Source organism: Salmo trutta, chromosome 26, assembly GCF_901001165.1.
Source record: "Salmo trutta chromosome 26, fSalTru1.1, whole genome shotgun sequence".
Lineage (NCBI taxonomy): Eukaryota > Metazoa > Chordata > Actinopteri > Salmoniformes > Salmonidae > Salmo > Salmo trutta.
The window spans coordinates 36,954,244-36,978,038 of record NC_042982.1 but is presented as its reverse complement, the minus strand read 5'-3'; the positions used below and the strand labels follow the sequence as shown (position 1 = coordinate 36,978,038).

At 50.7% G+C, this 23,795-nt stretch overlaps 1 protein-coding gene across 5 annotated transcripts; it reads left to right on the top strand.

Annotated features, from left to right (window-relative positions):
- The first annotated feature begins 917 nt into the window (after positions 1–917).
- LOC115163725 (angiomotin-like protein 1) lies at positions 918–23,496 on the top strand. 5 transcript variants are annotated; one of them, XM_029715867.1, is made up of 12 exons: positions 918–1,058; positions 1,520–1,969; positions 4,604–4,768; positions 4,852–6,230; positions 6,814–6,958; positions 7,400–7,477; positions 9,142–9,263; positions 17,273–17,422; positions 17,592–17,800; positions 19,986–20,102; positions 22,175–22,677; positions 22,834–23,496. In XM_029715867.1, the coding sequence occupies exons 2-12, from the start codon at positions 1,522–1,524 to the stop codon at positions 22,893–22,895; spliced, it is 3,378 nt and encodes a 1,125-aa protein (XP_029571727.1). In that variant the 5' UTR covers positions 918–1,058; positions 1,520–1,521; the 3' UTR covers positions 22,896–23,496. The 5 variants fall into 5 exon arrangements, with proteins under 5 accessions (XP_029571727.1, XP_029571726.1, XP_029571730.1 ...); XM_029715866.1 differs by having other exon boundaries at positions 1,509–1,969; XM_029715870.1 differs by lacking the exon at positions 1,520–1,969 and having other exon boundaries at positions 919–1,058.
- The last annotated feature ends 299 nt before the right edge of the window (positions 23,497–23,795 follow it).

Below are 23,795 nucleotides of genomic sequence, written 5' to 3'. Positions count from 1 at the left end.
GATCTGGCAGACTGACTAAACACACATCCTTCATTTGTAAATGATGTCTGAATGTTGGAGTGTGTCCCTGGCTGACCTTAAATAAATAAAAAACAAGAAAATGGTTCTGTCTGGTTTGTTTAATATAAGAAATTTGTAACGGTTTCTACTTTTACTTTAACTTTTGATACTTTAGTATATTTTAGCAATTACATTTACTTTTGATACTTAAGTATATTTTTAATCTAAATACTTTTAGACTTTTACTCAAGTAGAAGTTTGCTCTGTGACTTTCACTTTTACTTGAGTCATTTTCTATTCAGGTATCTTTATTTTTACTCAAGTATGACAATTGGGTACTTTTTCCACCCCTGGCAGTATGTGTAATAGTAATAATTTATATTTGTCCTGTGTTTTTTGCATATCTCTCTCCCTGAGATTCTCTGAGAGTGGGGTCATGGCCAGGGTCTGCTTATCAATGACAACCCTGTAGCAATTAGGGTTAAGTGTCTTGCTCAAGGGCACATCGTCCAATTTTTCACCTTTTTGGCTCGGGATTCGAAATAGTGACCTTCCGTTTACTGGCCCAACGCTCTAACTGAGAGAGAGAGCGAGAGAGAGAGAGAGAGAGAGAGAGAGAGAGAGAGAGAGAGAGATAGAGAGAGATAGAGAGAGAGAGAGAGAGAGAGAGAGAGTCCTTGCCCTCAGTGGCCAGATAACAGAACAGACAGAATGTCTCTAAACACAGACGAAGAGGCCGAATGTAGGAGAAATTAATATTTATTTCTCTCTCTTTCTTTCTTTCTCTCTCTACTTTGTTATTTAATTCTTCCTCTCTTCTTCTTCTCTCTCTATCCCACCTCTATCACTCCCTTGCCTCTTTCTCTCCCTCCCTCATTCCAAGGACGCCCCTATGTGTGTGTGTGTGTGTGTGTTGAGGCAGGTCTGGGCAGAGTTGGCATGTCTGTGTGACTGTGGGGTTTGATGGTTTGGTGGATTTAGACGCCCCAAAGCACACACTCATCGCTGACTCTCACCATCATCATTCTCATCGGACATTATCCACGGGCAACACTCAGGTAGGACAATCTCCATTTAAGGGTGGGGTGAGGGGGCAGAGGGAGACAGAGGGCGAGGAAGGGACAGAGAGAGAAATGGACAGACGGAGAGAGAGAGAGAGAGAGAGAGAGAGAGAGGGGGGGGGGGGGGGGATAAAGCGTAGGTACTGTGAGAGTGATCTGTAACTGACTTTCCTCTGCTCTAATCTGTAGTGTGAATAAGCAAGGGGAAAGTGTGTGAGAGAGAAAGGGAAATAGGGATAGAGAGCTCTCACACATGGTGTCTTGTTGCTGTAGGGAATGTTTTTCAGATTACACACACACACACACACACACACACACACACACACACACACACACACACACATACAAGTAGGTGTTTTGTGACTGTAGTTGAGTACCAAGCAAGTTCTCACATGCAGGAATAAAGCTAACCACACACACACCCTAACCAGAGCTTCCTCTGACCAGGGGGAAAGCAGGCATGGAGTCAGGGTCTGAAAGAAATGCTGGACTGGATTCTGAACCCAGGGTGAAGGCTGGTCTGGAGTCAGGGTCTGAAAGAAATGCTGGACTGGATTCTGAACCCAGGGTGAAGGCTGGTCTGGAGTCAGGGTCTGAAAGAAATGCTGGACTGGATTCTGAACCCAGGGTGAAGGCTGGTCTGGAGTCAGGGTCTGAAAGAAATGCTGGACTGGATTCTGCACCCAGGGTGAAGGCTGGTCTGGAGTCAGGGTCTGAAAGAAATGCTGGACTGGATTCTGCACCCAGGGTGAAGGCTGGTCTGGAGTCAGGGTCTGAAAGAAATGCTGGACTGGATTCTGCACCCAGGGGGAAATCAGGACTGGAGTCTGGTGAGAACTGGATTCCAGAAGATGTGGCTCAATGGCTGGATCACATTGGAGTGTCTAACGAGGCGGAGCCTGACGGAGGTAGTCTACACATGCCCCCCCCCCCCCCCTCTCCCTGTGTGTGTGTGTGTGTGTGTGTGTGTGTGTGTGTGTGTGTGTGTGTGTGTGTGTGTGTGTGTGTGTGTGTGTGTGTGTGTGTGTGTGTGTGAAATAGGCTCTGAAAAATATTACCTGTAACAAAACACCAGGTGAGACAGAGTTAGGTAGAGCTCTCTTGCATCCATAAATCAGTTTTACAGTTGAACCTAACTGAATCCATTAGGTTTTTGTTGGGGGCGTGACATCATTGGAACCCTATAACCTGGGGTTGAACTATGACCCCTGGTTAGAGCCTTTCCGATTGGTGTTGGTGAGAGGGCCCAGGGAAGAAAACGTCGGAAGCGGATATTCTGCTTGAATGAGATGGCATGAGTAGAGATGAGAGTGAGACGAATTGGATTACAGAGGTGAATACAAAAGGAAATAAGAGAAGTAAAGTGGTTGTGGAATCCAACAAATCCAAGCCTAGTTCTGAGTCTTTTTTTGGTCAGAGTAAGGGATTTGGATCGATGTTGTTATCTGGGAGATCCGTTTGAAGTCTATAAAAATTGAGGTGGCGTCGATGAGAGTAATGAGAAGTGGGCTTATTATTTTTGTATCTAATGAGAAGAGCGTGCTCTGCACCTCAAGAAGAGATTGGATTGAAGTGTGTTGTGTGGGGATCTTTTTATTCATATATATAACTTTTACCTCTTTTTCTCCCCAATTTTGTGGTATCCAATTGGTAGTTATAGTCTTATCTAATCGCTGAAACTCTCGTACGGACTTCGGGAGAGGCGAAGGTCGAGAGCCAAGCGTCCTCCGAAAAAACAACCCAACCAAGCTGCACTGCTTCTTGACACAATGCCAGCTTAACCCGGATGCCAGCCGCACCAATGTGTCGGAGGAAATGTGTGTGGATCTTTGAAGCAGGGCGTTATCTCTGCAACGATGTCAGATCTCTGTAGACAAGGAATATTATCTGGTGTCTCTACTCCTACTGCCATTACTTGATCCAATTATTCACGTATATAGTGTATCCTGGCTCTAGAAGTAAATACAAAGGATACAGTATATATGTGAAGAATTGGATCAAGTGGTTGGTGCACGCAAACTGACCCACTTAAGAGCTGTCCAGCATGTCTCCTATCCGGAAGCAGTGAGACGAGTGGAGGAAAGGAGTGAAGTTGAAGAACTAATGGTAGCAGGAGTAGAGACACCAGAGAATATTCCTTGTCTGCATGGGATTCTGACATGTTCCATGTTAAGAAGGTGGACTTTGTAGCGTGTACTGCATTGGTTATCAACTGCACAGTGCGAACAGAGAAGAAATCTGAGAAAACAGGCATCATTGTGAGTGTGGCTGAGGGTTTATTGGGACTCAAGGATTTTACAGCAGAGGTATTACAAGGAATCCTGTTGATGAATGCTTCATCTTCACAGGCACCTGAGCCTGTTTAGGAGGTGATTTGAACTGTGCCTGAAGGTTTGTTCATTAATGTTTTGTATTTTGTATGATGTGGGGTCCACCCCCCAATGGAATATTTTTTTTTCAATACAGTAGGTGGCAGCAATACACCATTTGGCCTCGTCTGCCATAAAACCTTAAAGAATCATAATAAGACGACCCCTGGTTATTATGCTGCGGGCGCTAGGACCCCGGCACGCCCCCCTGAACAGCAGGTCTTGCGTTGGCATTCCGCTCATGCCAGAACGAACCGTCCGGGGCTGGTTATGATCGCGCTACTGTCGCTGACCCACTGCTGTTTGCGCCTCTGCCCGAATCTGCTTTTCTGAAAGCCGGTGGAGTCAGCACCAAGACCGGTTTCACCATTAGCGCGCGGAGAGGAGTGTCTCAACACGACCGGTCATTTAGTACCGAGGTAAACGTTTATGCCTGTATAAGGGAAAGAAGTGCGTGAGGTCAGCTTTCTTACAGCATGTGATGTTTTGGTCAGTTCAATCCACGCGCTCCTTGCGGCACGCACCGACTCATTGAGCTGTCTCAAATTTTGTAGGGCCGTCTCTGACCGACTTTCGGGAAGTAAACTAGCCTAAATAACTTTTGGGTGTTTGTCTTCAAAGTGTGCATAGCGGCATGGTCGCAATTATAGCTGACTACATAGTGCTGGCATTTGGCTCCGGTTCTATTTCGTTCCGTAATGTGTCATTTCAGTTGTCTATTCCTGTCCCGTAGTGTGTTCAGTTGTCTATTTCTGTCTGTTAGTGCAGGGTTTCCCAAACCCAGTCCTGCCCCCCCTAGCACTACACAGATGATGATTTAAATATCAACTCATCATCAGCTTTGATCATTTGGGGGGGGGCAGGACCGAGTTTGGGAAACCCTGGGTTAATGTGTCACTTCTCCAGTAGGCCACAACAGCAAGCTTGCTATGCATATGGTTAAAATATTCTCTGGACATCGTCCACATTTTACTGTGTGTGTGTCTCAGAGGACAGGCTGTAGTTGAGTCTGTTTGAGAGGTACTGGAGGGAAACACCAGGATGAGAATGCTGAGGACAACAGATGACCAGACAGTGTTGTCTCCTGAGAACTAGGCACTAACACTCCCCTGCTCCCTAACCTATTATAGCTTAGAAGTAAAAACAACTATTTCATTTTTGTTTCTTTTCCAGGTCTCTCTTTGTACCATAGTTTCCCAGGAGCCTTTGCACTGGAGGACGTCATTCAGTGTCCCACAGAAACAGTCCCCTTCACCATCAACAATGAACCCACCTCAATGACCACTCATCCACCGTTACTGTCCATCCATCGCACCTCCACACCTGCCAGGGAACCAGGTACACTAGCAGTTAGGGGGAGATAAGCTAGGCCTTAGGCATTATTCACCTGACATTGACCTCTGACCCCTGCTGTTTCCTAGGTGATGCAGCCTTGGCATTTGTGTCCCACCGTTGTGTGAGCGCCATGCGAGGAGAGGAGGACGAGGTTCTCTCAAGCACCATACAAGAACAAACCAGCTACGAGGGAGGATGGGGGCCTCAGAGTGACAACCTGAACCCCATGCAGCCCTCCCAGGTGGCCTCCCCACCCCTGCTGCAGCAGCCGCCCAGCAGTCCAGACTGTAGCAGCGCCCCCACCTCAGACAGCCAACTACCACCTTACCCCCTTACCTTCCCTCACCGCCCACTAGCTCACCCCCAGTTCCCCCAGTTGCGCTGGGCTCGGCAGGAGCCTCAGGGGCAGGAGCAGCAGGCTGACGGTAGCTCCCTGGAGAAACATGGACCCCTCCAGCCCCCTCTCCCTCACCCCCAGCCCCCCCAAACCTCCCTCCAACCCAGTTTAGAGGAGCTGCCGAGCTATGAGCAGGCCAAGGCCCAGAGCCAGGGACAACACCACTACCAGGACCAGCTGTATTATACACTGGAGGACCAGGAGAGCCTGCCTAGCCCCTCTCACACCCCAGACAGCCAGCACTCAGCCTGGACCAGCTTAGCTCCTAACAGCCCCTCTGAGACCTCTAGCCTTGACACCAACACTGACCCCTCTCCTTTCCCCAGCCCCAGCCCACCCCTGGGCCCTCAGCAAGGCTTTATGAGTGATGGGGATGAGGCTGAGGGTTTGTCTATCTGGGGTGGAGGGGCCAATGGAGACTCTACTCTGAGGCAACTGAAGCAGGGTCATGTGTATTCCCTCAGCCAGAGGATCCTCCAAATCAGCATTGAGACCAATGGAACTAGTAACCTTCCCTCTAGCAACCGCTCCCCCAGTTACCCCCCACCCCTAAACATAACCCCACTCACAGGATCAGTAGACCCCCGCGGACCCCCACCAGAGTACCCCTTCAAGCCCACCCAGCCGCCCTCATGCTCCCCCTCAGGGAAACCCCAGCCCCCCTCCTCTCATTCTGAGCTGGGCCCTCCCTTCATTGACCCCCCCTCTTCCACAATAATGGACTGGTCCACAGCCCAGCCAACCAGAGCTGAGAGCAACCCCCCACCTGAGTACCAGAGCAGGCGGCACCACCCCGGGACCCTAGGGTGTCCCTCAGTCCAGTACCACCACAGTCCCACACCCTCCCAGACCCACACCTCCACCCTTCTCCCCAACATCCAGGCCCAGACTTCTACCCTTGTCTCTCAGCTCCAACCCCAGCCTCAACAACCTTCCCCAGGCCCCTCCGGTGTGGAGGTTGTCATGGCAGCTAAGGTGCAGCAGATGGTCCAGCTGCTGTGTGAGGAGAACCAGACTCTGAGACACGAGCTGCTGACACACAGAGAGAAGGCGTCCAAACTGCACTGGGTATGAGGGAGTTTGTATGTGACTGTATAACTGACTCACTATAACCTTATAGGCCCATTACAGTCAATATGTTAATGTTTTGTGTGTTTTATATCATATTGTACAACAGCTGATAAAATTAACACTTTAAAAGTGTGAACTCATTTGATCATTGTTATTTCCTGATAGTTGCTGGTTGAAAATACAATCTACACAGGACCTTATAATCAGCGGTTTTGGCTTTCCATGGTGACATCACCATGTGGTAAATTGATTAATAGACCAATAACAAAGGGTTCCAAACCTCTCTGCCAATAACAGCTACGTTTCAGTTTTCCCCTCCCCATTTAGACCAGTCCCAGACAGTCCTAGCAAAATTCTTGCTTGAGAAATGGTTTTGCTTTAAAACGACTTCATTTGGCCTTAAACCAGGGTTTAACAAACTCACCCCCCCAGACGCTTCACATTTTTGTACTAACCTTAAACTGGCTCACCTGATTAAATTAGTCAACTAATCATCCACCCTGCCCTAAAGCATTAGGGGAAGAAAAATATCTGACCCTATTTCAGTCATTTCAACTAACTACTCTTCCTTGTGCTGCAGTTAGAGGAGGAGCTCCAGAGGATCTCTGAAGAGTATGATTGGCTGATGAAGAGCTCGTCAAAGAGGGAGGGGCTGGACCGAACCATGAGATGCAAACTGGAGGGGGAGATTAGACGCCTGACTGTCTTCAACAGAGACCTGAGAGGTAGGACAGGAGGGCGGGACCTGTAAAAGGATGTTGAAAATAAAATAAATAATTGGGTCCTTAAAGTGCCGTCACCCTTTTTTCAACCTTCTTCTTAGCTGTATGTACGGGATGTGGGTCATTTTGACCAATAAGTTGTGTTTAATAGAAGAAAGAGGAGTTGAACATGTTCATCTATGTTGTATGACTATTTCACGTCTCTGTATGACTGTGTCACGTCTCTGTATGACTGTGTCACGTCTCTGTATGACTGTGTCACGTCTCTGTATGACTGTGTCACGTCTGTGTATGACTGTGTCACGTCTCTGTATGACTGTGTCACGTCTGTGTATGACTGTGCCACGTCTGTGTATGACTGTGCCACGTCTGTGTATGACTGTGCCACGTCTGTGCATGACTGTGCCACGTCTGTGTCACATCTATGTAATGTCTATGTATCAGATCGCCTGGAGACTGCCAATCAACAGCTAGCGTGCTGTGAGCCAGAAGGAGAGGAGGATGGACATGCTGCTGAGCTTAGTAAGTGTGTGTGTGTGTCTGTACTTGTGGTATTGATGAGTACTTGTGTGTTTGTGGTGTTGATGAGTGTTTGGGAGTGGGAATGAGGACACACCCAGCATTTAGGTTTTTCTCTCTTCTTTCCTCTTTTCTCCACCACTCCCTCTCTTCCCAGGCTAAATTCAGCACACATACAATTATCCCATTTCCTTTTAGCCACACACACACACACACACACACACACACACACACACACACACACACCAATGCATGGACGTGCACACACACTTACTTTTATTAGAGAGTCAGTGTGAATACAGACAGTGACCTCGTCTGGCCTGGAAACCCAAACAGAGAGGAACAGAGAGAACTTTCTTCTCCTGACCACCACCTTTCTCACATTATCACGCTCTATCTCCCTCCCTCCCTCTCTCTCTCTCTTTCCCATTCACTCCCTCTCTCTTCCACCCCTCTCTCTCTCTTTCCCACTCCCCTCTCTCTCTCTTCCACTCCCCTCTCTCTCTCTTTCCCACTCACTCCCTCTCTCTTCCACTCCCCTCTCTCTCTCTCCCACTCACTCCCTCTCTCTTCCACTCCCCTCTCTCTCTCTCTCCCACTGCCTCTGTCTGTCTGTCTGTCTGTCTGTCTGTCTGTCTGTCTGTCTGTCTGTCTGTCTGTCTGTCTGTCTCTGTCTCTGTCTCTGTCTCTGTCTCTCACTGCCTCTCTCTCTTTCCCACTCACTCCCTCTCTCTTCCACTCCCCTCTCTCTCCCACTGTCTGTCTGTCTGTCTGTCTGTCTGTCTGTCTGTCTGTCTGTCTGTCTGTCTGTCTGTCTGTCTGTCTGTCTGTCTGTCTGTCTGTCTGTCTGTCTGTCTGTCTGTCTGTCTGTCTGTCTGTCTCTGTCTCTCACTGCCTCTCTCTCTTTCCCACTCACTCCCTCTCTCTTCCACTCCCCTCTCTCTCCCACTGTCTGTCTGTCTGTCTGTCTGTCTGTCTGTCTGTCTGTCTGTCTGTCTGTCTGTCTGTCTGTCTGTCTGTCTGTCTCTGTCTCTGTCTCTGTCTCTCTCTCTCTCCCACTGCCTCTCTCCCACTCCCCATTTCTCTCCCTCCCTGGGCACCATGAGAGAGGAGAGGAAGTGTTTGTTGTATTTCACTGGGCTGTCTGGTATGTAACACCAGGAATGAGGGATAGAGTGGGGAGGGAGAGATAAAGAGAGGGGGAGGCCAGTAGAGACAGGCAAAGGGAGGGAAAGGGGGGATATCTTATAGCAGTTTTAGGACAGGTGCTCTTTCAACGTGTCAGCCCCCCCCACAAACTACCCAAATACTCTGCACCACACCTCCTCTCCTCCTCACTTTGCACACACCTGTCTCTCTCCCCTCTTCTGCACGTGTGTGACATGTTAACCCAGAGACAAAGGGGAATGATCTGGTCTGTGCTGGGAATGCAGCCTCAGCAGATTCCACTACCCCCCCTTATCCCTCCATCCCCCACCCAACACACATCCACTCCTACCTAGAGTTGGTTGACTGTAGAGCTGCATGCCATGTTGCTACCTCTGAATATTCCAGTCATCAGGAGTAGTGGGTTCTCTAATTCTAACTTTAAAGGGTTAGTAAGTCTTGATTTGAGCATTTTTTCTCTTATCTTTTATCTTCCCCCTTTCCTTCTCGCTGTCTCTCAGGGGATGGACTGATAGAGAAAGAGCGTTTGGAGGAAGAGGTGGAGAAGCAGCAGCGGAGGGCAGAGAGACTGGAGTCAGCTCTGAGCAGTGCCCAGCAGAGAGCACTACACTTAGAGGAGGAGGTATACATTACGTCACAGTATATCACGTCACGTCACAGTATATCACGTCACGTCACAGTATATCACATCACGTCACAGTATATCACATCACGTCACAGTATATCACATCACGTCACAGTATATCGCATCACGTCACAGTATATCACATTACAGTATATCACATCACGTCACAGTATATCACATCACGTCACAGTATATCACGTCACAGTATATCACATCACGTCACAGTATATCACATCACGTCACAGTATATCACATCACAGTATATTACGTCACAGTATATCACATCACGTCACAGTATATCACGTCACAGTATATCACGTCACAGTATATCACGTCACAGTATATCACGTCACAGTATATCACGTCACAGTATATCACATCACGTCACAGTATATCACATCACGTCACAGTATATCACGTCACAGTATATCACATCACGTTACAGTATATCACATCACGTCACAGTATATCACGTCACAGTATATCACGTCACAGTATATCGCATCACGTCACAGTATATCGCATCACGTCACAGTATATCACGTCACAGTATATTACATCACAGTATATCACATCACGTCACAGTATATCACATCACAGTATATCATATCACATCACAGTATATCACATCACGTTACAGTATATCACGTCACAGTATATCACGTCACGTCACAGTATATCACATTACGTCACGGTATATCACATTACGTCACGGTATATCACATTACGTCACGGTATATCACATTACGTCACAGTATATCACATCACGTCACAGTATATCACATCACAGTATATCACATCACGTTACAGTATATCACATCACATGACAGTATATCACGTCACAGTATATCACATCACGTCACAGTATATCACGTCACAGTATATCACGTCACGTCACAGTATATCACATCACGTCACAGTATATCACATCACGTCACAGTATATCACATCACGTCACAGTATATCACATCACGTCACAGTATATCACATCACGTCACAGTATATCACATCACGTCACAGTATATCACATCACGTCACAGTATATCACATCACAGTATATCACATTACGTCACAGTATATCACATCACAGTATATCACATCACGTCACAGTATATCACATCACGTCACGGTACATCACGTTACAGTATATCACATCACGTCACAGTATATCACATCACGTCATGGTATATCACATCACAGTATATCACGTCACGTCACGGTATATCACATCACGTCACAGTATATCACATTACGTCACAGTATATCACGTCACAGTATATCACATCACGTCACGGTATATCACGTTACAGTATATCACGTCACAGTATATCGCATCACGTCAGGAGCCCCAGCACTAGGGCCTTCCCACCACCAGATGTGTGGATAATACAAAAGGTTAGGAAATAGACGGGAGGTCCCTTGAAAAGTGGATAGAAGGAGAACAGAAGAATAGATGACACTTGCTTGGTTAGAGGAAAGAAATACAAGTCTGTGTATATAAGACAAACAGGTGGGGAATAGGAAGAGAGGTCCCCCCTGACACACCACGCCAGGAGGGATTTTGTCCCACGCCACGCACCACATCACGCCACGCACCACATCACGCCACGCACCACATCGCGCCACGCACCACATCGCGCCACGCACCACATCACGCCACGCACCACATCGCGCAACGCACCACACCACGCCACGCACCACATCACGCCACGCACCACATCACGCCACGCACCACATCACGCCACGCACCACATCACGCCACGCACCACATCACGCACCGCATCACGCCACGCACCGCATCACGCCACGCACCACATCACGCCACGCACCGCACCACGCACCACATCTCGCCACGCACCACATCACGCCACGCACCACATCACACCACGCACCACATCACGCCACGCACCACATCACGCCACGCACCACATCACGCCACGCACCACATCACGCCACGCACCACATCACGCCACGCACCACATCACGCCACGCACCACGCCACGCACCACGCCACGCACCACACCACGCCACGCACCGCACCACGCACCACATCGCGCCACGCACCACATCACGCCACGCACCACATCACGCCACGCACCACATCACGCCACGCACCACATCACGCCACGCACCACATCACGCCACGCACCACATCACGCCACGCACCACATCACGCCACGCACCGCACCACGCACCACATCACGCCACGCACCGCATCACGCCACGCACCGCATCACGCCACGCACCGCGCCACGCACCACATCACGCCACGCACCACATCACGCCACGCACCACATCACGCCACGCACCACATCACGCCACGCACCACATCACGCCACGCACCACGCCACGCCACACATCACGCCACGCACCACATCACGCCACGCACCGCATCACGCCACGCACCGCATCACGCCACGCACCGCATCACGCCACGCACCGCATCACGCCACGCACCGCATCACGCCACGCACCGCATCACGCCACGCACCGCATCACGCCACGCACCGCACCACGCACCACATCACGCCACGCACCACATCACGCCACGCACCGCATCACGCCACGCACCGCATCACGCCACGCACCGCATCACGCCACGCACCGCATCACGCCACGCACCGCATCACGCCACGCACCGCACCACGCACCACATCACGCCACGCACCACATCACGCCACGCACCACATCACGCCACGCACCACATCACGCCACGCACCGCATCACGCACCGCATCACGCCACGCACCGCCACGCACCACATCACGCCACGCACCACATCACGCCACGCACCCCATCACGCCACGCACCACATCACGCCACGCACCACATCGCGCCACGCACCACATCGCGCCACGCACCACATCGCGCCACGCACCACATCACGCCACGCACCACATCGCGCAACGCACCACACCACGCCACGCACCACATCACGCCACGCACCACATCGCACCACGCACCGCATCACGCCACGCACCGCATCACGCCATGCACCGCATCACGCCACGCACCGCACCACGCACCACATCTCGCCACGCACCACATCACGCCACGCACCACATCACACCACGCACCACATCACGCCACGCACCACATCACGCCACGCACCACATCACGCCACGCACCACATCACGCACCACATCACGCCACGCACCACATCACGCCACGCACCACATCACGCCACGCACCACATCACGCCACGCACCACATCACGCCACGCACCACGCCACGCACCGCACCACGCACCACATCGCGCCACGCACCACATCGCGCCACGCACCACATCGCGCCACGCACCACATCACGCCACGCACCACATCACGCCACGCACCACATCACGCCACGCACCACATCACGCCACGCACCACATCACGCCACGCACCACATCACGCCACGCACCGCACCACGCACCACATCACGCCACGCACCGCATCACGCCACGCACCGCATCACGCCACGCACCGCGCCACGCACCACATCACGCCACGCACCACATCACGCCACGCACCACATCACGCCACGCACCACATCACGCCACGCACCACATCACGCCACGCACCACGCCACGCCACACATCACGCCACGCACCACATCACGCCACGCACCGCATCACGCCACGCACCGCATCACGCCACGCACCGCATCACGCCACGCACCGCATCACGCCACGCACCGCATCACGCCACGCACCGCATCACGCCACGCACCGCACCACGCACCACATCACGCACCACATCACGCCACGCACCGCATCACGCCACGCACCGCATCACGCCACGCACCGCATCACGCCACGCACCGCATCACGCCACGCACCGCATCACGCCACGCACCGCACCACGCACCACATCGCGCCACGCACCACATCACGCCACGCACCACATCACGCCACGCACCGCATCACGCCACGCACCGCATCACGCCACGCACCGCATCACGCACCGCATCACGCCACGCACCGCATCACGCCACGCACCGCATCACGCCACGCACCGCATCACGCCACGCACCGCACCACGCACCACATCACGCCACGCACCACATCACGCCACGCACCGCATCACGCCACGCACCGCATCACGCCACGCACCGCATCACGCCACGCACCGCATCACGCCACGCACCGCATCACGCCACGCACGCATCACGCCACGCACCGCACCACGCACCACATCACGCCACGCACCACATCACGCCACGCACCGCATCACGCCACGCACCGCATCACGCCACGCACCGCATCACGCCACGCACCGCATCACGCCACGCACCGCATCACGCCACGCACCGCACCACGCACCACATCGCGCCACGCACCACATCACGCCACGCACCACATCACGCCACGCACCACATCACGCACCGCATCACGCCACGCACCGCATCACGCACCGCATCACGCCACGCACCGCCACGCACCACATCACGCCACGCACCACATCACGCCACGCACCACATCACGCCACGCACCACATCACGCCACGCACCACGCCACGCACCGCACCACGCCACGCACCGCATCACGCCACGCACCACATCACGCCACGCACCGCATCACGCACCGCATCACGCCACGCACCGCATCACGCCACGCACCGCATCACGCCACGCACCGCATCACGCCACGCACCACATCACGCCACGCACCGCACCACGCACCGCACCACGCACCACATCACGCCACGCACCACATCACGCCACGCACCACATCACGCACCGCACCACGCACCACATCACGCCACGCACCACATCACGCCACGCACCACATCACGCCACGCACCACATCACGCCACGCACCACATCACGCCACGCACCGCACCACGCACCACATCACGCCACGCACCACATCACGCCACGCACCACATCACGCCACGCACCGCACCACGCACCACATCACGCCACGCCACGCACCACGCCACGCACCACGCCACGCACCACATCACTCCACGCACCACACCACGCCACGCACCACGCCACGCACCATGCCACGCACCACATCACGCCACACCACGCACCACGCCACGCACCACGCCACGCACCACACCACACACCACGCCACGCACCTTATCACGCACCACATCGCACCACGCCACGCACCACATCACGCACCACATCACGCCACGCACTACGCCACGCACCACATCACGCCACGTACCACACCACGCCACGCACCACATCATGCACCACATCACGCCACGTACCACATCACGCCACGCGCCACGCACCACGCACCGCACCACACATCACGCCACGCACCACGCCACGCACCACGCCACGCGCCACACGCCACGCACCACACCACGCCACGCACCACGCCACGCACCACGCCACGCACCACACCACGCCACGCACCACATCACGCCACGCACCACGCCACGCACCACATCACGCCACGCACCACGCCACGCGCCACACACCACGCCACGCACCACATCACGCCACGCACCACGCCACGCACCACACCACGCCACGCACCACACCACGCCACGCACCGCGCCACGCGCCACACACCACGCCACGCGCCACACACCACGCACCACGCCACGCACCACATCACGCCACGCACCACATCACGCCACGCGCCACATCACACCACGCACCGCACCACGCACCACATCACGCCACGCACCGCACCACGCCACGCACCACATCACGCCACGCACCACACCACGCCACACACCGCCACGCACCACGCACCACGCCACGCACCATGCCACGCACCACATCACGCCACACCACGCACCACACATCACGCACCACGCCACGCGCCACACACCACGCCACGCACCACGCCACACACCACGCACCACACCACACACCACGCCACGCACCACATCGCACCACGCCACGCACCACATCACGCACCACATCACGCCACGCACTACGCCACGCACCACATCACGCCACGTACCACACCACGCCACGCACCACATCACGCACCACATCACGCCACGTACCACATCACGCACCGCACCACGCCACGCACCACGCCACGCACCACATCACGCCACGCACCACATCACGCCACGCACCACACATCACACCACGCACCACGCCACGCACCACGCCACACGCCACGCACCACGCCACGCACCACACCACGCCACACACCACACCACGCCACGCACCACATCACGCACCACATCACGCCACGCACCACGCCACGCACCACGCACCACATCACGCCACGCACCACGCCACGCGCCACACACCACGCCACGCGCCACACACCACGCACCACGCCACGCACCACGCCACGCGCCACACACCACGCCACGCGCCACACACCACGCACCACGCCACACATCACGCCACGCACCACGCCACGCACCACGCACCGCGCCACACACCACGCGCCACGCACCACACCACGCCACGCACCACACCACGCCAGGAGGGATTTTGTCCCACTCCTCTTTGCAGATCTTCTCCAAGTCATTAAGGTTTCGAGGCTGACGTTTGGCAACTCGAACCTTCAGCTCCCTCCACAGATTTTCTATGGGATTAAGGTCTGGAGACTGGCTAGGCCACTCCAGGACCTTAATGTGCTTCTTCTTGAGCCACTCCTTTGTTGCCTTGGCCGTGTGTTTTGGGTCATTGTCATGCTGGAATACCCATCCACGACCCATTTTCAATGCCCTGGCTGAGGGAAGGAGGTTCTCACCCAAGATTTGACGGTACATGGCCCCGTCCATCGTCCCTTTGATGCGGTGAAGTTGTCCTGTCCCCCAAAGCATAATGCTTCCACCTCCATGTTTGACGATGGGGATGGTGTTCTTGTGTCATAGGCAGCATTCCTCCTCCTCCAAACACGGTGAGTAGAGTTGATGCCAAAGAGCTCAATTTTGGTCTCATCTGACCACAACACTTTCACCCAGTTGTCCTCTGAATCATTCAGATGTTCATTGGCAAACTTCAGACGGGCATGTATATGTGCTTTCTTGAGCAGGGGGACCTTGCGAGCGCTGCAGGATTTCAGTCCTTAACGGCGTAGTGTGTTACCAATTGTTTTCTTGGTGACTATGGTCCCAGCTGCCTTGAGATCATTGACAAGATCCTCCCGTGTAGTTCTGGGCTGATTCCTCACCGTTCTCATGATCATTGCAACTCCCATTCCAGCCTTGTGTAGTTCTACAATCTTGTCCCTGACATCCTTGGACAGCTCTTTGGTCTTGGCCATGGTGGAGAGTTTGGAATCTGATTGATTGCTTCTGTGGACAGGTTTTTTATATAGGTAACAAGCTGAGATGACCTGTATAATAGATTTCTGGCTCCCAGGTGTCTTTCTGATTTGAGAGGGGGTCAAATACTTATTTCCCTCATTAAAATGCAAATCAATTTATAACATTTTTGACGTGTTTTTCTGGATTTTTTTGTTGTTATTCTGTCTCTCACTGTTCAAATAAACCTACCATTAAAATTATAGACTGATCATTTCTTTGTCAGTGGGCAAACGTACAAAATCAGCAGGGGATCAAATACTTTTTTCCCTCACTGTATCACATCACGTCACGGTATATCACATCACGTCACGTCACAGTATATCACGTCACGTCACGGTATATCACGTCACATCACAGTATATCACGTCACGGTATATCACATTACGTCACGGTATATCACGTCACGTCACAGTATATCACGTCACGGTATATCACATTACATCACGGTATATCACGTCACGTCACGGTATATCACGTCACGTCACGGTATATCACGTCACGGTATATCACATTACCGTCACGGTATATCACGTCACGTCACGGTATATCACGTCACGGTATATCACATTACGTCACGGTATATCACGTCACGTCACGGTATATCACGTCACGGTATATCACATCACGTCACGGTATATCACATTACGTCACGGTATATCACATTACGTTGCAGTACGTTATTGATTCAGACACTTATTCACACACCATATACACATACAGATCAATCCAACATACTGTATCTGTGTCCATTCCTCCCTGGTGTGTGTGTGCCTGTGTGTAGCTGCGTGTGAAGTGTGTGTATGCGGCACGTGTGGAAGGGTTGCAGCATGCTGTGGTGCAGTTGCAGACGGCGTGTGAGAAGAGAGAGCAGCTTGAGAGACGCCTGCGCACACGGCTGGAGAGAGAGCTACACACACTGCGCACGCAACAGGTACCACACATAACGCTCTCTTGGCGGGTGCCCTAACAATGTCATAGCAGGTCATATGCTATTTGTTAATGCATAAACGTGGATCTGGATTGTCCTAAAACTGTAATTCTTTTTTTTTACATATGTCTCTTCCTTCTTCCACACCTCCGCCTCGCTCTCCTCCCCTCAGAGAGTGTGTGGGGGTGTGCTTGGGACCACTGGGCCAGGTGGGGGTGTAGGGGAGGGCAGTGCCCCTGCTCTGAGGGAGCTGCTGAGGCAGAGGGAGGAGAGGGTTCTGGCTCTAGAGGCTGATTCTACCCGCTGGGAACAGAAGTACCTACAGGAGAACGCCATGAGACACTTTAACATGGAGACTGCTGCTACAGCCAACACACACAGGTACACACATCTCAACAGGTCACTCATGCACACAGGTACACACATCCCAACAGGTCACTCATGCACACAGGTACACACATCTCAACAGGTCACACAGGTACACACATCTCAACAGGTCACACAGGTACACACATCTCAACACGTCACACAGGTACACACATCTCAACAGGTCACACAGGTACACACATCCCAACAGGTCACACAGGTACACGCATCTCAACAGGTCACTCAGGTACACACATCTCAACAGGTCACTCATGCACACAGGTACACACATCCCAACAGGTCACTCATGCACACAGGTACACACATCTCAACAGGTCACACAGGTACACACATCTCAACAGGTCACACAGGTACACACATCTCAACAGGTCACACAGGTACACACATCCCAACAGGTCACACAGGTACACGCATCTCAACAGGTCACTCAGGTACACACATCTCAACAGGTCACTCATGCACACAGGTAGAGATGGCGCTACAGTGGATAGAAGCTGTTTTCCACGGGCTCCTGACCAATTCCGCTGTTTTTAATGCTGATCTTAACATTTTTTGTACATAATATCTCTGCCATCGTTTCCTATGACCGAAAACAGCTTCTTGAGATCAGAACAGCGATCACTAACCTCGATTTGGATGACAATTTCAACTTCAACGAATCGGCAGCTCTGGACGTGCTGCTTCCTCCGGACCAGGCCCTAATTCCCGGGATTCAAAAGAGGAAGCGACGGCACAAATGAGGCAAGCGAACCGGCACCCTGACGAGTACGTCTGGTGAAGCTAATAATCCTCCTCTACCCTCCGTTCTGTTGGTGAATGTACAGTCACCAGAGAACAAACTGGACGAGCTCCGTTCGAAACTGTCCTGTCAATGGAACCCGAAGAACTGTAATATGTTTCTCGGAGTCGTGGCTGAACAAGGACATTGATAATATACGTCTCGCTGGCTTTTCTGTGCATTGTCAAGACCGGTCGGCAGTCTCGGGTAAGATGAGGGGGGGAGTGGTGTTAACAGCTGCTGGTGCACAATCTCTAATGGTAAGGAAGTCTCGAGTTTTTGCTAGCCTGAGTTAGAATACATCATGATAAGCTGCAGACCGTACTATCTACCAAGAGAGTTTTTATCCATATATTTCCTAGCTGTCTATATACCTCCACAAACCGATGCTGGCACTAAGACCACACTCAATGAGCTGCATAGGGCCATAAGCAAACAAGGAAATCCACACCTTGCTCTCATGGCTAGTGATTTTGAATGCAGGGAAACTGAAATCTGTGTGACCTCATTATCACCAGCATGTCACCTTTGCAACTCGAGGTGACAACTCCAGATCACCTTTGGTTAGAGTGTAGGGCCAGTAACTGAAAGTTTGCTAGATCAAATCCCCGAGCCGACAAGGTCAAAATCTGTCCTTCTGCCCCTGAACAAGGCAGTTAACCCACTGTTCCTAGGCCGTCATTGAAAATAAGAATTTGTTCTTAACTGACTTGCCTAGTTAAATAAAGGTTAAATAAAAAACAATCACTCCACACACAGAGAGGCATACTGTACATAGCTAACACACCTTCCCTTTGGCAAATCTGACCATAACTCTATCCTCCTGATTTCTTCTTTAAAAAAATGTAAAACAGGAGGTACCAGTAACGTGCTCTATACAAAGTGGTCAGATGAAGCGGATGCTAAGCTACAGGACTGTTTCCCTAGCACAGACTGAAATATGTTTACCACATCAGTCACAGGCTTCATTAATATGTGCATCGACAACGTCCCCACAGTGACCATACGTACGTATTCCAACCAGAAGCCATGGATTACAGGCAACATCCGCACTGAGCTAAATGGTAGAGCTGCCGCTTTCAAGGGGAGGGACATTACTCCAGACGCTTATAAGAAATCCCACTACGACCTCCGACGAGCCATCAAACAGGGAAAGCGTCAATACAGGACAAAGATCGGATCTTACTACACCGGCTCTGACGCTCGTCGGATGTGGCAGGGCTGGTAAACTATCACTGGTTACAAAGGGAAACCTAGCTGTGAGCCTACCAGACCAACTAAATGCCTTCTACCAGCTGTTCCGGATGACTGTGATCTCGCTCTCTGTAGCCAATGTGAGTAAGACCTTTAAACAGGTTAACATTCACAAGGTTGTGTGTGTGTGTGTGTGTGTGTGTGTAGGGACCCCTTGGTGGTGCACTCTCGCAGTGGTAGCTACAGTGAGATGACGGGCTGCACACTGTGTCAGGAGGATGATGTACAGCAGGCTACCAGACGCTGCAATGACATGGAGCACAGGTACACACACACACACACACACACACATATATATATATATATATATATATATATATATATATGTATATATATATATATATATATATATATATATATATATATATATATGTATATGTATATATATGTATATAAATGTATATGTATATGTATGTATATGTATATGTATGTATATGTATGTATATGTATATATATGTATATAAATGTATATGTATATGTATGTATATGTATATGTATGTATATGTATGTATATGTATGTATATGTATATGTATATATATGTATATGTATATATGTGTATATATATATATATATATATATATATATATATATGTGTATATATATATATATATATATATATATATATATGAGTTGAAGTCGGAAGTTTACATACACCTTAGCCAAATACATTTAAACTCAGTTTTTCACAATTCCTGACATTTAATCCTAGTAAAAATTCCCTGTGTTAGGTAAGTTAGGATCAACACTTTATTTTAAGAATGTGAAATGTCAGAATATTAGTAGAGAGAATGATTTATTTCATCTTTTATTTCTTTCATCACATTCCCAGTGGGTCAGAAGTTTACATGCACTCAATTAATATTTGGTAGCATTGCCTTTAAATTGTTTAACTTGGGTCAAACGTTTCGGATAGCCTTCCACAAGCTTCCCACAACAAGTTGGGTGAATTTTGGCCCATTCCTCCTGACAGAGCTGGTGTAACTGAGTCAGGTTTGTAGGCCTCCTTGCTCGCACACGCTTTTTCAGTTCTGCCCACACATTTTCTACAGGATTGAGGTCAGGGCTTTGTGATGGCCACTCCAATACCTTGACTTTGTTGTCCTTAAGCCATTTTGCCACAAGTTTGGAAGTATGCTTTGGGTCATTGTCCATTTGGAAGACCCATTTGCGACCAAGCTTTAACTTCCTGACTGATGTCTTGAGATGTGGCTTCAATATATCCACATAATTTTAATCCTCATGATGCCATCTATTTTGTGTGTGCACCAGTCCCTCCTGCAGCAAAGCAGCCCCACAACATGATGCTGCCACCCCCGTGCTTCACGGTTGGGATGGTGTTCTTCGGCTTGTAAGCCTCCCCCTTTTTCCTCCAAACATAACAATGATCATTATGGCCAAACAATTCTATTTTTGTTTCATCAGGCCAGAGGACATTTCTCAAAAAGTATGAACTTTGTCCCCATGTGCAGTTGCAAACCATAGTCTGGCTTTTTTATGGTGGTTTTGGAGCAGTGTCTTCTTCCTTGCTGAGCGGCCTTTCAGGTTATGTCGATATAGGACTCATTTTGTTTCCTCCAACATCTTCACAAGGTCCTTTGCTGTTGTTCTGGGATTGATTTGCACTTTTCGCACCAAAGTACATTCATCTCTAGGAGACAGAATGCGTCTCCTTCCTGAGCGGTTTGCCGGCTGCGTGGTCCCATGGTGTTTATACTTGCATACTATTGTTTGTACAGATGAACGTGGTACCTTCAGGCATTTGGAAATTGCTCCCAAGGATGAACCAGACTTGTGGACGTCCCAAGTTTTTTTTCTTAGGACTTGGCTGATTTCTTTTGATTTTCCCATGATGTCAAGCGAAGAGGCACAGAGTTTGAAGGTAGGCCTTGAAATACATCCACAGGTACATCTCCAATTGACTCAAATCAGAAGCTTCTAAAGCCATGACATAATTTTCTAGAATTTTCCAAGCTGTTTAAAGGCACAGTCAACTTAGTGTATGTAAACTTCTGACCCACTGGAATTGTGATACAGTGAAATAATCTGTCTGTGAACAATTGTTGGGAAAATTTATCGTGTCATGCACAAAGAAGATGTCCTAACCGACTTGCCAAAACTGTTGTTTGTTAACAAGAAATTTGTGGAGTGGTTGAAAAACTAGTTTTAAGACTAAACCTAAGTGTATGTAAACTTCAGCTAATTAATATATATATCACACACCATCAAAGTGGCTGATCTTGTCTAAAAGGCATCTTAATTGTTGATTTATTTGTATTGGTTCACTCTGTCTTTTAGTCAATAGGATCAAGGCTGTGTTTTCGGTGTTTGTGTACAGAATAAGGAACCTGTACGCCCAGCTGATAGAGAAGGATGCGTTGATAAAGGTTTTACAGCAACGGAACTCTCGCGGTGACCTCAGTGCCCTCCGCCCTGCCCGCTCCACCCCCTCCATCTCCTTAGCAACAGGACTGCACCCACGACAAGCTTCTCAGACAGACGAGAGGAAAGAGAGAAACCTCCTCCCATCCCTCCCCCTCCTCTCTTCCCCACCTTCCTCTTTATCTACCACCTCCTCCCTCCCTTCCACTCTTGCTTTCTCATCCACCCTCCCCTACTCCACTATACCATCTTATTCATCCACCCTGCCTCTCTCCGCCTCCCTCCAATTCTCTACCCTCCCCCTCTCCTCCTCCCTCCCCTCCACTCCTCTCCTGTCCTCCCATTCTAAGACGGGTAGTAGAGACAGCAGCACTCAGACTGACAAAGGTTCAGAGTCCCTCAAAGTCCTGCCCCTCCCCAGCAGAGCCTGGCTGGGATTGGCCAGGACCCAGAGGACAGGTGAGTGACAGCTAAGACTGAACAATCAAGGAACAGTGAACCCAGTCCAAAATGTAATGTAAAACTGACCCTAGTTCAGCAACTTCATTCTAACTTTGGATCTGATATTCTACATATAACTATGTCTTCAGCTAAGTGCTCTTTCTGTCTCCATAGATAAGACTAGAACCCAGCCCCCACACCGACCAGGCACAGACTTAGTGGAGATCCTCATCTAATGGACACGGTGGGGGGGGGGGGGTCTTGTGAAGCTGCTGCTGAAGAACTGAGGATGAAACAAACTAAAGTAATGATGGCTAACTGATAGACTAGTTGTGATGGAAACTGGAGGCTCCTTGGATGGCAGAGAGAGAGATGGGGAAGACCTCTGTCCTGCTCTAAAACTGTGCCTTTAGTCTAGAAACATTATTTTCAAGTTGCTGTGTGTGTGTGTGGGTGTGTGTGTGTGTGTGTGTGTGTGTGTGTGTGTGTGTGTGTGTGTGTGTGTGTGTGTGTTTTTTTCTCTTCAGTTAAATGCATTTCAGAGGCAAGGTTACTTTGTTGGAAAGCATGCATTTTCGTACAAATGAACTGTACAGAAAGATTAGATTTGTACAACTTTTATTTCTGCTGAGAGTTAATATTGATTTTGTCCACAAAGACATTTCAAACATCTTTAATTTTTAAATGGATTTTACTGTGCTGCGTGACAATGAATATAAACATGTACTCTGTCTCCCCCTGCTGTCAGTCTGTGTAACCTTTTCTAATCAATTCATTGTATTACCTATCAACAAGGTATGTTGTTAAGGGCTGGAATAAAAGCCTGTTCACTGCTGACTTTGGCCCTCCAGGATCCGCATTGTCTGCTCCTGCACTACACACAACACCAGGGTTGGGGTAGATGTGTTTTACTGTTCACACACACACAGAGTCCTGGATAATGAGGCCCTTTCTGTTCTACATGACTAAGCAGGAGAAACTGTGGTGTGTGTGTGTGTTTCATACAGGCCTCATTACCTGAGCGGTTAATACTGTAAAGGATTGACAGCTGGTAAGCCTTCAGCGGAGGCACGTGGGCTGCTGTGGATGAGTGAAGCTGTAACATTACACTGATGTTGTGTTACTTTTGCTGCCTT

Excerpts from the sequence above, each read along its gene's own strand:
- LOC115163725 (XM_029715867.1), top strand. The coding sequence starts at position 1,522 with ATGGAGTCAGGGTCTGAAAGAAATGCTGGACTGGATTCTGAACCCAGG. Across the intron at positions 4,769-4,851 it reads CACACCTGCCAGGGAACCAG|GTGATGCAGCCTTGGCATTT; the intron begins GTACACTAGCAG and ends GCTGTTTCCTAG. Across the intron at positions 6,231-6,813 it reads AGGCGTCCAAACTGCACTGG|TTAGAGGAGGAGCTCCAGAG; the intron begins GTATGAGGGAGT and ends CTTGTGCTGCAG.